The 15,872-nt window shown below is 43.3% G+C and overlaps 1 protein-coding gene across 4 annotated transcripts in view; it reads left to right on the top strand.

Annotated features, from left to right (window-relative positions):
• FBXW7 (F-box and WD repeat domain containing 7) overlaps nt 1–15,872 on the top strand; it is a 223,751-nt gene that overhangs the window by 192,991 nt on the left and 14,888 nt on the right. For all 4 annotated transcript variants that reach the window (XM_053253806.1, XM_053253807.1, XM_053253809.1 and 1 more), the window contains 3 exons: nt 7,060–7,183; nt 9,458–9,594; nt 12,024–12,137. In XM_053253806.1, the coding sequence (XP_053109781.1) occupies nt 7,060–7,183; nt 9,458–9,594; nt 12,024–12,137 (375 nt within the window). The remainder of the gene's footprint in view (nt 1–7,059; nt 7,184–9,457; nt 9,595–12,023; nt 12,138–15,872) is intronic.

The following is a 15,872-nucleotide window of genomic DNA, read 5'->3' as shown; positions in this document are numbered from 1 at the left end:
GGGGGGAGTGTAACCCCATCCAGCACAGGAAGATCTAACTCATCCCTTAAATTCCGATCTCCCACAATGAGCACCTCCGTCTTGCTTGGATTCAGCTTCAATTTGTTATCCCTCATCCAGCCCATTACTGCCTGTAGGCAGGCATTTAGGGGGTGAATGCTATTTTGTGATAATGAAGATAATGATGATGATAAGGAGAAATAGATTTGGGTGTCATCAGCATACTGATAACACCCTGCAACAAATCTGATGATGTCACCCAGTGGTTTCATGTACAGTGGTCCCTCTACTTACGAAATTAATCCGTTCTGAATGCACATTTGTAAGTCGAAAAGTTCGTAAGTCGAAAAGCGGTTTCCCATAGGAATGCATTGGGAACGGATTAATGCGTTCCGGAGCCTAGAAAAAAGACCCAGACCCCCAGTAAGGCTTGCAAACGGCACAGGAACATTTCTTTTCAAGAATAAACAGGCAGTAAACAGGCAGGCAAGTCAAGGAAACCGCATGTAAAATTCGTAAGTCGAGGAAACCCCATCTAAAAATTTGTAAGTCGAAAAAACCGCATCTAAAACCGGATCTAAAACTGCCGTTTGTAACTCGAAAAATACTTATGTCGAGTAGTTCGTAAGTCGAGGGACCACTGTAAATATTAAAAAGCATTGGTGACAAAATGGAGCCCTGAGGGACTCCATATAATAGCTCCCCTTTTAAAGAAGAACTGTCACCAACCTTCACCATCTGGAATCTGCCTGAGAGATAGGAGCGGAACCACTACAAAGCAGTGCCTCCTATCCCCAATTCCCCCAGGTGATCCAGAAGGATACCATGGTTGATGGTATTGAACGCCGCCGAGAGATCCAAAAGAACCAACAGAGTCACACTCCCTCTCTTGATTCCCCTGTAAAGGTCATCCATCAGGCCAACCAAGGCAGACTCAACCCCATAGCCCACTCTAAATCCAGTTTGAAATGGGTCTAGATAATCAGTTTCTTCCAAAACCACCTGGAGCTGGTTAGCCACCACTCTCTCAATCACCTTACCCAACCATGGGAGATTGGAGACCGGCCTATAACTGTCCATCACTGAGGGATCTAGGGAAGGCTTCTTAAGAAGTGGTCTAATCATTGCCTCCTTCAAACAAGGAGGCATCCTACCCTCTCTCAGCGATGAGTTCATGATATTAACTAAGCCATCCCCAACAATCTCCCTGCTAGATAAAAGCAGCCAAGTCAGGCCAGGATCCAGAGAAAAAGTGGTAAGCTGCACCACCCCAAGCAGCTTGTCCACGTCATCAGGCATCACAGATTGAAACTCCAATCTAATACTGAAAGAGGGATTGCTGGACACCACCTTAATAGACTTTGCAGAAACAGTGGAGTCCAAGTCGGCCCGAATACAGGAGATTTTGTCCACAAAGAACCTATTAAAAGCATCACAGCAGAACAAAGTCCCTGGGGATTGGTTTGAATTGGAAGGGGCCTGAATCAAACTCCTTACAACCCAGGACAGCTCTGCTGGATGCGAACCCGCAGAAGCAATGTTGCGTAGACCAGAATTGGTTTTTGTTGTTGCACGCACTGCGTCCGCATAAACCTTCAAATGGGCTCTATGCTGTGTCCTGTCACATTCAAGCCGAGTTCTTCTCCACTTGTGCTCCAGTCACCTACTTTGCTGCTTCAGACCCCGTAACTCCTCTGTATACCAAGGGGTCACTTTTAAAGCAGATCGGAAGGGATGCTTAGGAGCGATCATGTCTAATGCCCTGGTGAGTTCCCTATTCCAGGTTCCCACCAGAGCATCGACAGAATCACTGGCAGGATCAACATCAAAACCCTCCAAGGCTTTTTGGAATCCTACTGGATCCAACAGCCTTCTTGGGCAGACCATCTTAATAGGTCCTCCACCCTTGCAGGGCTGGGTTGCGGCTGTGAAACCAACCTTAACCAGGTAGTGGTCCATCCATGACAATGGGGAAACCACAGGCTCCCGCTTCCAGGGAACACCCCCCCCCCCCGATCCAAACAAAGGACCAAATCAAGTGTGTGGCCGACAACATGAGTTGGTCCTGAAAACTAGTTGGGATAGACCCATAGTTGTCATGGCCACTATGAACTCCCGAGCCACACCAGCCAAGTCAGCCTCACAATGGATATCCCAAAAGCCTCACCAAAAGTCTGGGTGTCTCCAACACCAACTCCGAGACCAGCTCCATCAGCTCAGTTAGGGAGTCGGTTGGGCAGTGGTATGTACGGTACACCAACAGAATCCCCAATCTGTCTCTAGTTGCCTACCTTAGAAAGACACACTCAATGTAAGTCAACTGACGCACAGGGGCTCTGGTAAGGGAAATGGTATCCTTATGGACCACAGCCCCCCCCCCCCCCACACACACATCTCCTAGCCTGCTCCACAACAGAGTAACCTGGTGGAAGAAGCTGGGCCCAAACTGGGCCACTAGCTTCCCCCATCCAGGTCTCAGTTATACAAGCCAGGTCGGCTCCCTCATCCATGATCAAGTCATAGATTATTTCGGTCTTATTCTGAACCGACCTGGCGTTGCAAAGGAGCAAGACTAGGTTCTGTGAGAAGCTGGAACTGCTCCCCGAGGCCAGAGAGCTGACAGGGCAACCGGAAGTGGAAACAGTTACTAAATTACTAGTTTCCCTTCCCTTGTAATGGCCAGCTGCTCTGCCAACGCCAATTCTTCTATTCCCCACCATAACAGTAATAGCTGCCCCAGAGCCACTGGACACACACCCGGCATCATTCTGACCAAGAGAACCCAAACACATGACAACAGAAGGCCTGGCACAACCCTATAAAAGGGAGAACTAACAACAAACAACCCAGACCTCCAACTCCACCTTATAACTCTCCCCCTCACCCCAGACCTCAGTTCCAGCACCAAAGGCCGGCCCGCTTTGGCGGCCCCCTACAGGCGAGCCGTCGGCTACACCTCTGGCGTGCCTCCCTCCAATATATGCTGCCAAGGACTCCAGAAATCTCTCCTCTCACGAGAGTTCTCTGGTTCTTGGGGACAGGTGAAACTAGTCAATCAATGAGAAGGCACAGGTGGAATAGGGCAGCAATCCCAAGCCGGTCCTTCAGAAGGTCTGGGGCTGTAAAAACAGTCCTCCTCAGTTGAGACAGGAATGTGTAGGCAGGGTGAGATGGCTGTTCGTCAGGAGAGGTCAGGAAACTGACAGGATCTAGCCCCTTCCTCTCTTCACACTCTTTGATCTCTCAGCTTTCACATTTGAGGACTCTTGGATGGATGCTATCTGGCCCTGGCAATTTGCTAGTTTTCAGTTCTGCCAGAAAGTTTAGAAAATCAACTCTTTTCACTTCTGTCTGACTCAGTTCTTCATCCTCCGTCCCCCAAAAGCCTGGTTCAGGAACAGGTATATTTTCAGTATCTTCTGCCATGAAGACAGACACAAAGAACTCATTTAGCTTCTCTGCAACCTCCATATCGTCCTTAATAATCCCTTTCACTCCTTCATTATCTAACGGTCCAACCGCCTCCCTGACAGATTTCCTGCTTCTGAGGTATTTAAAGAAGTTTTTGTTATTCCCCTTGATGCTTTTAGTGGAATGTTCCTCAAACTCTCTTTTTGCCTCCCTTATTGTCACCTTGCATTTATTTTGCCAGAGTTTGTGTTCCTTTCTGTTCTCCTCATTTGGGCAGACTTTCTAATTTTGGAAGGAAGTCTGCTTCCCTTTTATGGCTTCCTTGATGGTCTCTGTTAGCCATGCTGGCATCCTCCTGGACATTAGTGGTACCTTTCCTCTTTGGGGGTACCTTCCCTCAGTGGTACCTTTCCTCTTTTGGGGTATACAATCTAACTGGGATTTTAGTATTGTGGTTTTGAGTAAACTCCATGCATGCATTCTGGAGCGAACTGACTCTCCTGATTTTCCCTTTCAACTTTCTTTTCACCATACTCCTCATTTTGGAGAAGTTTCTGAAATTCACAGTGTCTGTGTTAGACTTCCTTGGTGACTCTCTCTCCACACGTATGCTGAATTTGATCGCACTATGGACACTGTTCCCTAAAGGGTCGATGACACTGACATCACACACCATGTCTCGGGTGCCACTCAGAATTAAGTCCAAGGTTGCCTTCTCTCTGGTTGGTTCCAAGATCAACTGTTCTAGGGCACAGTCATTCAGCGTATCTAGAAATTTGACCTCTCTATCATTACCTGACTGAATTTAACCAGTCTGTGTGGGTAATTGAAGTCACCATTATTACTGCTCTCCTTGAGGCCTCCCTGATTTCCTCCTGCAACTCCCAGTCACTGTCAGCATTTTGATCTGGAGGGCGATAGCACGTCCCCAGTAGCACATGTCCTTTCAGGCCTTGTATTGTCACCCACAGGGTTTCTGTGGAGTACTCTGGTCCACCTACCTTGGGTCCACCTACCTAACAAGGGTTTCTACCTTGTTAGACTCTATCCTTTCTTTAACATATAGTGCTACTCCACCAAGGCACCCCTCCCTGTCCTTTCTATAGAGTTAATATCCAGGGATAACAGTGTCCCACTGGTTCTCACTGTTCCACCATGTTTCTGTTATGCCCACTATATCTATTTCTGTGTTAGCAACGAAGCACTCCAGCTCACCCATCTTGGCTCGGAGGCTTCCAGCATTGGCATATAAGCACCTAGACACTGAATCTCTTCCCTGGTGTCTGCTATCTTTCTTTTGACTCTTTGACCAGCTAGCACAGCCTTCTGTCTGCTCTTCTGTGTGATTCTGCTCTGTCCCTTTCTCTTTTATCTGAATCCTTTGCACCCTCGCACATGGCATTTGCCGAACTGGATACTGCCCAGCTCCCATCAGCTATTCCCCAGGCATCATTTTAAAAGCTGCTCTGCAACCTTGTTGATTTTAAGCGCCAGCAGTCTAGTTCCATCTTGGTTCAAGTGCAGCCTGTCCCTTTTGTACAGGCATTGCTTGCCCCAAAATGTATCCCAGTGCCTAACAAATCTAAACCCCTCCTCCTGGCACCGTCTCATCCACACATTGAAACCCCTCAGCTCTGTCTGTCTCACTGTACCTGCACATGGAACAGGTAGCATTTCTGAGAATGCTACCTTGGGGGTCCTGGACTTCAATACGCCACCTATCAGCCTAAATTTGGCTTCCAGGGCCTCCCGACTACATTTCCCCACATTGTTGGTGCCAATGTGCACCATGACAGCTGTCTCCTCCCCAGCATTGCCTGAAAGCTTATCTAGACACTGTGTGATGTCCGCAACCTTCGCCCCAGGCAGGCAAGTCACAGTGGGTCACAAACCCATCTCTCTGTGTTGATCGAATCGCCCACTACAAAGGTGGCCCCCAGCCCCCGGAGGAGTATCCCCTGTGCAAGAGGATATGGGCTCATCTTCCATGGAAGGGGTCCCTTCTAAAGAAGCATTTCCCTCTTCCTCAGATCGATGTCCTCCGCCGAGACCTTCATTCTCTCTGACAGCAGAGGAGCTATCAGCCGTGGAGTGGGATGCCTCTATCACGTCCCTGAAGGTCTCATCCGCATGCCTCTTTGTCTCTCTGAGCTTCTCCAGATCTGCCACCTTGGTCTCGAGGGAACGAACTTGTTCCCTGAGAGCCAGGCGCTCCTTGCACCTAGTACACACCCATGACTTCTGCCCATGGAGCAGATAGTCATACATGTAACACTCTGTGCAATACACTGGGAAGTGCCACCTCTCCTGCTGGCTTTCTATCTTCATACTAGTTTTGTTGGCTGTTTATAGTATTTAGAGATAGTTTATTAGAAGGATAGATCTCAGCTGTAATGGTCAGCTACTTAACTGTCCAAACAGCCTTTCTCAAGAATATGGGGGAGGGATTTGTACTTACTTTCTCTTCTCCACCGGGCTCCTTGTGATAACAGGGGCTTATTTCAGGCTCCCCCGCACACTTCCCGCTGAGCTCCTGCTCCATTATTCCCCTCGGCATCCAGAGTAAGCAGTCTGACAGATTTGCTGAATGTATTAAGGGTTTTATGAGCAGTTCCCAAATATATATATAGAGGGAGGGAGGGAGAGAGATGCTTTGCTTGAGCTGAAGAAACTACCATGCCACTGATAAAGAATAGAGGCTATTGTGTCTAGTAAACCCTTATTACATACTTGAAATAAATATTGTGCAGAAATGGTTTCACTTGCTTTCCTTCTTATCCAAACAATACTACTACTACTACTGCTACTTTTTATATACCTCTTTTAAAAGTTTCCAAAGCAGTTTACATACAGGTGAAACTCGGAAAATTAGAATATCGTGCAAAAGTCCATTAATTTCAGTAATGCAAATTAAAAGGTGAAACTGATATATGAGACAGATGCATTACTTTTCGGAGGTCCGATATTGCTCTATTCTACAATCCTTGTCTTATTGGTTCCATGTAATATTCTAATTTTCTGGGATTGTGGATTTGGGGTTTTCATGAGCTGTATGCCATGATCATCACAATTATAACAAATTAAGGCTTGACTTAACTCGCTTTGCATGTAATGCGTCTGCCTCATATATCAGTTTCACCTTTTAATTTGCATTACTGAAATTAATGGACTTTTGCACGATATTCTAATTTTCCGAGTTTCACCTGTAGAAAAATAAGTAAGTTGGTTTCTTGTCCCTAAAGGACTCACTGTCGAAAAAGAAACATAAGTTACCAATAGCAGCCACAGGACAGATGCTATCCAAACTGGGTTTGGATAGGGCCAGTTGCTCTCCCCCTGTTAAATATAAGAGAATCACCACTTTAGGAAGTGCCTCTTTGTTCAGCTAGCAGGGGTTTATTAACATTTATTATTTTTAAATTAGTTTATGAGATTTGTCTAATATTTTCTGTGGTTCGTATGATCCCACTGGTATGTATGATAGGCCTATGACTATTGGGTGATCTGATTTTCACAGTCTGGCATATTTATACATATGTCTTGTTTGTGTCAGTCTGTTTCTTGGTGACATGAATGTACAAAACCCAGTAAATGTACAATGATCTCAAGGAGCTTAATCTACTTTTTCCTGCCTTTTTTTTTTTTTAGTTGGCTCTATATGTGCTTTCATTTCTGGAACCCAAGGACCTGCTACAGGCTGCACAGACATGTCGATACTGGAGAATTCTGGCAGAGGACAACCTTTTGTGGAGAGAGAAATGCAGAGAAGAGGGTAAGGCTCAGTGAAGTGTCAATTTAGCCATAAAGGGCTTTTGGGAAATGTAGCATATTTCCACTGTAATAGTGCTTCCAGAACACAGGGAGAGCACCAAAAAATAGTTGTGCTCTTGTGCAAGAGTGCCCATGCTTTGGAAGCATGAGGGCTAGCAAGATATGTGTGTTGCTGTTAGAAGCGTGCATGCAGTGTGAGTCTGGATGTCAGCCAATAGAAATAACATTTATTTTTGGGATGTCTGCCTTTACAGTTAGAGAACAAATAAGAAGAAAGTGCTTTAAATAATTTGGGTAAATAATTCTTGATAAAACTTACAAAGGCAAAGTAACTTAAAATGGGAGCAGAAGAAGATAGTTGAAGTGTGCTACTAGTAAAGTTTCAAGCAAGTGTATTTAAAGATTAGTAACTTCAAGACCAGCAACAGGATACTGTGATAAGGAAGATCAAGTCAGTGTCAGTTGCAGGCTAAATTAACTGAGGGCCTTCAAGGTAAGGAAGCATCAATGTTCAATGAAACAGGTTGTGAAAAACTGAATGAGCCGGGTATCACGATCAATGAGACCCGGTTTGGGAAGGAAAGCGAGCAGGGCGGGAGTCCTGGGCGACCGGATTGGCTGCCCACACAATTGCCAGCACCATGACGGAGCCAGCGGGGGCTGGGGAGTTCGTGGGCCGCGCGACCCCCGGAAGTTCCAGTATGCCCTGCGCGAGTGCACAGGGCATACTGGTGAGACCCCCAGAGCTGGGAGGCGGCTTTTCGCCTCCCCTCTGGGGGTCTACTTGTAAGCAGCCATGGCGCGGACCCACGCCGTGGCTACTCACGATCAGAAAAACCGGGTTTGAGGAGTGCTCGCTCCACAAACCCGGTTTAAGGAGAGGGGAACTTAGGTGGGTTAACCGCCGGGAGGCAACCTGGTTCGGTTGCGAGCCCAGTGGCTCCCACGATGATCCGAAATCGGGCTAGGCTCCCCTAGCCAGATTTCGGATGATCATGGGAATAGCCTCAATTCTTCTAACTGTTAGCAACCTTTGTACTTTCAGCCACCCATTCCCTGAAGGAAAATGAAATGGTTGATTTCAGTGACCTCTTATCAGTTGCATAATCTGGCTAGGTAGGAATTTTCAAAGGTGTGTAAGCAAACCAGAAAGCCAATGTTAATTAAGTTCAGTACATTAGGCAGTTACCTTGCACTTCTGTGAAAATCCTTAAAGGCAATGTGTGGCTATGTTGAGTTGTGTTGTTTCTTGTTTTAATGAAGAAAATGGGTTTAAGAATGAGTCTCCAGATTTGTGGGCCTGGAACCTGGCTTGTGTGTTAAAGACAGACCAAACAGATTAAATTTGAGTGGTGCTTTTAATCCTAAATAGGCCTGTTGTACTTTAAAGCATCTTTCATAAAAAGACTGTGGTCTGTTCAGGATTGGCAGACCAAATGGTGAGAGAACAAGCAGTTCTATAGTGGTGGGAGTTGATCCACATGTTCTGGCAACTACTATTTCAAGCTAGTAATGATATGCACCGGGGGTTAAAACAGAACTTTAGATCCTCCTTATAATAAGAATGATGAAAAGATGTGTAAAGCCTTTGGCAGAAATGGTGAATAAAAGCAATTAGATAATAAATATGTTAGGTGTCAGTGGCAAAACATTCTGAATTTGTGTGATTAAGCTAAATAATGGGTGAGTATGAGATGCTATATTAAAATCTGGGTTAGCTCAGCAGAGATTTCTGCATTAGAAGCAAGGAACAGAACACCCATCTCAAGAGACAAGGTTTTAAGGCCTCTTTAATGTGTAGGTAAAACAAATTAAAAAACAAAGATTTTACAAAGATACTTGTTTTTTTATTTGTTTTACCTACACATTAAAGAGTTCTTAAAATCTTGTCTAGGGGAGAATGCGTATATCCTCGCCATTATATCATCTCATCTAGAGAAAGTGAACTTCCGAAATATGGAAAACTGAAAATTAGACTGCATTTGATTAATCGACTTCAAAGGAAAAAGAGGTTGGAGATTGGACAGCAGAAGAAGAAATGAAGGGCTTGAGATAATGAGTAAGGGCTTTATATAGGCTTTATAGTAGAGATTGTAGTAGAGACTAAAGGGCAGTGGATAGAGACAAAAGGGCAGAACTGATTTGGAAAGATAATATCAGGTACAATGTGGTATAAGTTTCTAATCGTCTTATGCTCTTGGAAGAGAAGGGTAAGGAAGAAAGGAAGTTGACATTTGTGTCTGTTTCTTGCTTTCTGATTCTGCTAAAAAAATAGGGATTGATGAACCATTACATATCAAGAGGAGGAAAGTAATAAAACCCGGCTTCATTCATAGTCCATGGAAAAGTGCTTATATCAGACAGCACAGAATTGATACTAACTGGCGGCGAGGAGAACTTAAATCTCCTAAGGTAACCATCTTTGAACTAAGGATATCATATAATGAATTAAGTAGCAACACTCCTTCAGTTCCTGTTGTTCCACACGAACTAAATCACTTCTGACATTCAAAAGCCTTCTAAAGCTGTTCAAATAACTTAAGAAAGGAGTAATTCAACTTCTTTAGGTTTTGGTATTTTCTTCATTTTGCCAGTGTTTTTCATTACTAGGCATTATATTTTTAGTGCATCGAAATTCAGGCGTTTTTTGCTGGCTGTCCCTGATATATTGGTAGTTTATCTGATTCAGATTCCCAGAATGTACATACATATTTAGTACAGTATCTTATTTAAGAACTTATTTAGTACAGCATCTTAATTAAAAACTTACGCAACAATAAATGTGTTAGTCTTTTAAAAGATGCCATAGACTCCTTTGTTGTGTTTGCTGCTGAAGACTAACATGGCTACTTCTGGAAATGGTTTCCATCTCTTTGTAGCATAGTCATAAAATAGCCCCAATAGTTGGGCTATAGCTATGGCAGCTCAATTCTCATTGACTTCCATTGAGTTTGATGGGAAAAAATAAACTGACAGCAATGTAGTGCACCAGTACAAAGTAAAAATTGTACAGGCCATCACCGGACTCTGAATAGGGGTCAGGTTTAGACCACATCACAATGATCTCTACAAGGCTTTACTTCTGTCAGGTTAAGTGAATGATTGCCATTATAACCTACCATGAAGAAAAGTACTACACATGGAACACTATTGCAGTGTGGGCAGAATATTTGGTAATGTGGTCTTCACTGACCAAAGCCCTATAGGGATGCAATGCTATCTATATTGAGGCATATTGTCCCCCCCATTGCGAGGTCCTAGCCCACTCCTCACAATAACAATTAATCTTTAGCATGATCTTTGCTGTATTCACAATATATGGGTTGGTGTGTTTCCTTTCATATTGTGAAAACAGCTACAACTCTTTCCCCCTAGTCAAAGTCCCAAAACATTAACCTGTGTTATTATAATTTAGCATATGTTTAGAAACTTGGGTGTGTCTGTACACAAAGGTACATCCAATAGTATTATGACTAGTCATAGCTTGATGGAGCATAGCTTTTGGTTTTAATACCTTACGGATTAAGCACTAAGTAATTCAGGCCATGAGAATATTTAACGAAGTTAGATTGAAAAGTAGCACCTTTCATTATTTCAAAACCACAGGAGATTGCTGCAAGCATGTTCTATGGAAAAGAAAGATCTATACCTGCTACCTTACTGCTTCATAAAAATGAAATGAATCCTACACAGTATATCACTTAATATATCAGGCTGTATGAATGGAATTGTGACACTGTCAAGCCTTCTGATGTGTAAATGGTTGCTGCAGGGGTTATTTTTTGGGCCTTTTTCATCCCAATGGATTTGATTAAAAAACTTTAGATGTTAAAATAGCCTATACTCACATATTTGAATGAAATCAATATTTCTGTACTAGAGGGCAAAACATGACAGTTATTCTGCTTTGGCTTAGCTGAGCAATGTTTGAGAAGTATACATCATCTGTGAAAACAAACAAGGTTTAATGTAGTAAACTGTGTTGTTTGTTTTCAGTTAAAGATTTTGATAGGGGCAACTGGTAATTAACTAGATGCACAGCTCTACCTTGAAGGGATCTTACCATGTTGGGACCTAACTGGGGTATGTCACCTAATGCACCTGTCACAGACCAGAGCATGGCTTTGAAAGTACATGATGCTGAAGCTAGGCAGATATAATGTTCTATATAAGTCACTTTGCGTTATATGGAAGAAAGATGGATCCCCCCCCCCCAATCTCCCAAGTAATAGGCACTGGTGAGATTTGGCATTGGTTGTAGGGAGTGTCTCCTCCTTTTTGTGCCTGATCCCAGCAGAGATTTGCCAGCCTGAGGCAGGGACTCCAAGCCAAGAAAAAGCATCAACAGTGACTCAGCTAGGTATAAGCTGCTGTTCATGCCTGCTGCTGCCAATTGGGATGGGTTGTGTATCCAAGCTGAAAGAGAACAAGGAACCAGCTTAGAGAATAGCACAGGCTCAGAGAAGACACAGTAGTAAAGGAGCATCTGTTTTCATTTGGGGGGAGTATTTGAAGATAATACCATTTAATATCAGTAAGAGTGGTAACAGAGTCAGTGCTAGAAAATGGTTGATGAAATAAATGTTAAGATGTGCCATGGTGCAGTTTGCCCACAGCTGTTCATCAACAAGCAGTTGCTACTTATTTACTACACAACTGAGTGAGTGGTAATTTGCATGACTGGAAGGGACCAGAAGTCACAGTGTTGGCTATAACAAGCTTAAAAGCTATTAAGGAAAGTGCTTCCCAAATTGGTTATTAGTATTTTAATAGTCCAAATTAATCTTTCTTATTCAATGATAGTTATTTATATAATTTCATTATGGTTTGTATATTTGTAGGTTCTCAAAGGTCATGATGACCATGTGATCACATGTCTACAGTTCTGTGGTAATCGAATAGTCAGTGGCTCTGATGATAATACATTAAAGGTTTGGTCAGCAGTTACAGGAAAGGTAAGCCAAATAAGTGTAATGTCTTATAAAAAAATAAAAATCATCCTCAATATGTTAGTGGAACATTTGAATGAAATTAGTAGGATGTCTTGTACTGTGTTGCTGAATTTTCACCAGAAAGAGGCAAAACAGTAATTGGGCCACATTTCCTCCAGCAAAACAAGTCTGTTGTCTTCATTCAAAATGATAGGGTTAGATCCAAAAGTACAGATCTTTGAGATGATCAGAGATCATTCACAACGTGGGTTCTGCACCTCCACAGTAGCCCCCACAGAAGGATTTGATTGCTCCCCAGAGTGCTCTGTAGTTCCACCCTTTGCATGTAATGCACACTCATTATCTTCAGCGGAAATCAATTGGACAATTCTTTATGATCTGTTTTGTCAAAGGGGTACACCACAAGTGGACAGACAACAGGAAGTGCAGGCTGTATTGCTCCAGGGCAGGTCTGGGAAAGGGGTCACTAGGCAATGCTTTCCAGATGCCATGGAAGGGTCGTGTATTCTACTTGTTCCCTCCCTCCCCTCCATAGTACTCTGCAAGATCCGATAAGATGCATCATACTTGCCCCATGGTGGCTTAGGCAACCATGACTCCCCTTCATCCTACGACTTTCAAAGGGAAATAATAGTTGCCTCCCACACTGTCAAGACTTGCTTTTTCAGGCAGGTGGTCAAGCTTCCACCACGGTCTACAGACCCTGAACTTGACTGCATGGAGGCTGAATCTTTAGACAACATCTTACTACATGACTGTAAGGCCTCTGTAAGATATAATTACAGCTGCAAATGGAAATGGTTGTAAGTTACTTCAAAACCAAAGGCTTTGATCCCTCACAGGCTTCTATAAGGCAGGTTCTGATTTATCTTATCCAATAAAAGAATTGGGTCTTTCTAACCCATCTATTAAGGTGCAAATGGCTTCTCTCTCAGTGGTACAACCAGGCTGGGGTTATTATTTATTATTATTATTTATTTCTTGTTGACACCGTCAGACAGGTGTTATTGACTGGTTTGTTCTATTCAGACATCGAGTCCTTCCCAAGGACCTGGGATGCCAGAATTTTATTGTCAATGTTGTTGCTGTTGTTATAGATATCGTCGCAGAATACAGGCTGTGCCCAGTAAAGCTGGTTTTTGTAACTGGCTGATGGTGATTTCTGTGGCCCCTATGGTGTTGAGGTGCTCTTCAAGGTCTTTTGGAACTGCACTCAGGGTGCCAATTACCACTGGGATTATTTTGGTGTTTTTCTGCCACAGCCTTTCAATTTCAATATCTTTGTATTTTGTTATTTTTTCTATTTCTATTTCTTCTATTCTGCTATCCCCTGGTATTGCTATGTCAATTATTTTAACTTGTTTTTCTTTCTTCTCGACTACAGTTATATCTAGTGTATTGTGTGGCAGATGTTTGTCTGTTTGTAGTCGGAAGTCCCATAATATTTTTACATCTTCATTTGCTACAACTTTTTCAATTTGATGGTCCCACCAATTTTTGGCTACAGGTAGCTTGTATTTTTTTGCAGATGTTCCAGTGTATCATCCCTGCTACCTTGTCATGCCTTTGTTTGTAGTCAGTCTGTGCGATCTTTTAACAACAGCTGATTAGGTGATCCACTGTTTCGTCTGCTTCTTTACAAAGGCGGCACTTGCTGTTTGTGGTGGATTTTTCAACTTTTGCACTTATTGCATTTGTTCTTAGTGCCTGTTCTTGCGCAGCCAGTATTAAACCCTCTGTTTCTTTCTTCAAGTTGCCATTCTTAAGCCATTTCCAGGTCTTGGTGATGTCTGATTTTCCACTTATATTGTGCAAGTATTGACCATGCAGTGGCTTATTTTTCCATTTTCTGCTCGGTTCTTGACTTGTTCTTTCTTGTAGGCCTGCTTTGTTTCATTGGTGTTGAATAGTTTATCGTTTTCACCATTTGAAGTGCATCTTCTTCACTGTCCTTGATATATTCTTCAGGGCCTCTTTTCTCCTCCTCTACTGTTTGATGGACTTGCAGCATTCCTCTTCCGCCTGAGCTGCGAGGGAGGTATAGCCTATCTACATCACTGTGGGGGGTGCAGAGCATGATTGATGGTCATGATTTTCCTGGTCTTACTATCTAGCATCTCTAGCTCTGCCTGGGTCCAGTCTATTATTCCTGCAGTGTATCTGATATCAGGTATAGCCCAGGTGTTTATGGCTTGTATGGTGTTCCCACCATTGAGTTTGGACTTGAGGATTTTTCTAACTCTCCTGATGTATTCACTTCCAATTCTTCTTTTAACTTCAGCGTGTGCGATGTTATCAGCCTGGAGAATGCCCAAGTATTTGTAATGTTCTTTCTCTTCCAGGTTCTTGATGTTGCTTCCATTGGGCAGTTCTATTCCTTCTGTTTTTCTTATTTCCCCTCTGTTAATTATTATTGCAGCACACTTGTCTAGTCCAAACTCCATTGCTATATCGCTACTGAAAATACGGACAGTGTTTAGCAGTGATTCGATTTCTGACTGGGACTTTCCATACAACTTCAGATCATCCATGTACAGCAGATGGTTGATTTGACTTGATGTTTTAGATGTTTGGTATCCGAGGCCTGTTTTGTTTAGTATTTGTGAAAGTGGGGTCATGGCGATTACAAACAACAGAGGGGATAGTGAGTTGCCTTGGAAAATACCTCTTCTAATGCTAACCTGTCCAAGTGTCTCACCATTGATTGTTAACTGTGTACTCCACATGCTCATTGCTGCTGCTGCTGCTTCTTCTTATTATTATTATTATTATTACATTTATATCCCGCTCTTCCTCCAAGGAGCCCAGAGCGGTGTACTACATACTTGAGTTTCTCTTTCACAACAACCCTGTGAAGTAGGTTAGGCTGAGAAAGAAGTGACTGGCCCAGAGTCACCCAGCTAGTTTCATGGCTGAATGGGGATTTGAACTCGGGTGACCCCGGTCCTAATCCAGCACTCTAACCACTACACCACACTGGCTCTCTGGGATGCTAAGCCTTTTTTCACACCTGGACTCCAAAGGTTTCATTGAGAGCATTACTAATTTATTTTCTCCAGTATGGAAACCTGTTGAGCTTGGAGCCTCTCTTTGGTTCTATCCCCTCTGCTGGAAGCTCCCTATGAACAATGTTCAGCTTCAACGTTTCTTAAGCTTCTTACCCTCAAAACAACCTTCTTAGTACCAATCACTTCTGCAAGGCAAGTTAGTGAGCTAACTGCCTTAAGAACTGACTCTCCGTATACCAGATTCTTTGCTGATAAGGTTGTAATGAGGACTGACCCTTCATTTATTCCCAAGGTAGTGTCTGATTTTCACATCCACAAGTACATTTTCCTTCTCTACTTCTTTATGAACCCTAATACACCTCTTGAACGGAATCTTCACTCTTTGGACGTTAGAAGGTCACTGTTCTATATGGACAGGACTAAGTCCTTTCGAAAATCTCATAGAGTTTTCATTGCCTTCAGGTTTCAAAACAAAGGACATCCTATCTCTAGGCGGCAAGTTAAGCCTCCTACTGTTGATTAAAGCTTATTCCACCAGGGCATTGGTGACTTCTGCAACTCATAGTCTGAAATATGTTTTATAGACATTTGTAAAGCAGCTTCTTGGTCCTCCAACTTACCTTGCCTCAAGAATTATGCTATGGATAGCAGCGGCTGAGGTTATCTTCGAGCGGGCTATTTTTTAAAAGGTCCTTTAATAGCATCCTTGTAGCCCTCCACCTTCTTGGTG

The sequence above is a fragment of the Hemicordylus capensis genome, chromosome 5 (genome assembly GCF_027244095.1).
Source record: "Hemicordylus capensis ecotype Gifberg chromosome 5, rHemCap1.1.pri, whole genome shotgun sequence".
NCBI lineage: Eukaryota > Metazoa > Chordata > Lepidosauria > Squamata > Cordylidae > Hemicordylus > Hemicordylus capensis.
This window is presented reverse-complemented; position numbering and strand designations above follow the sequence as displayed.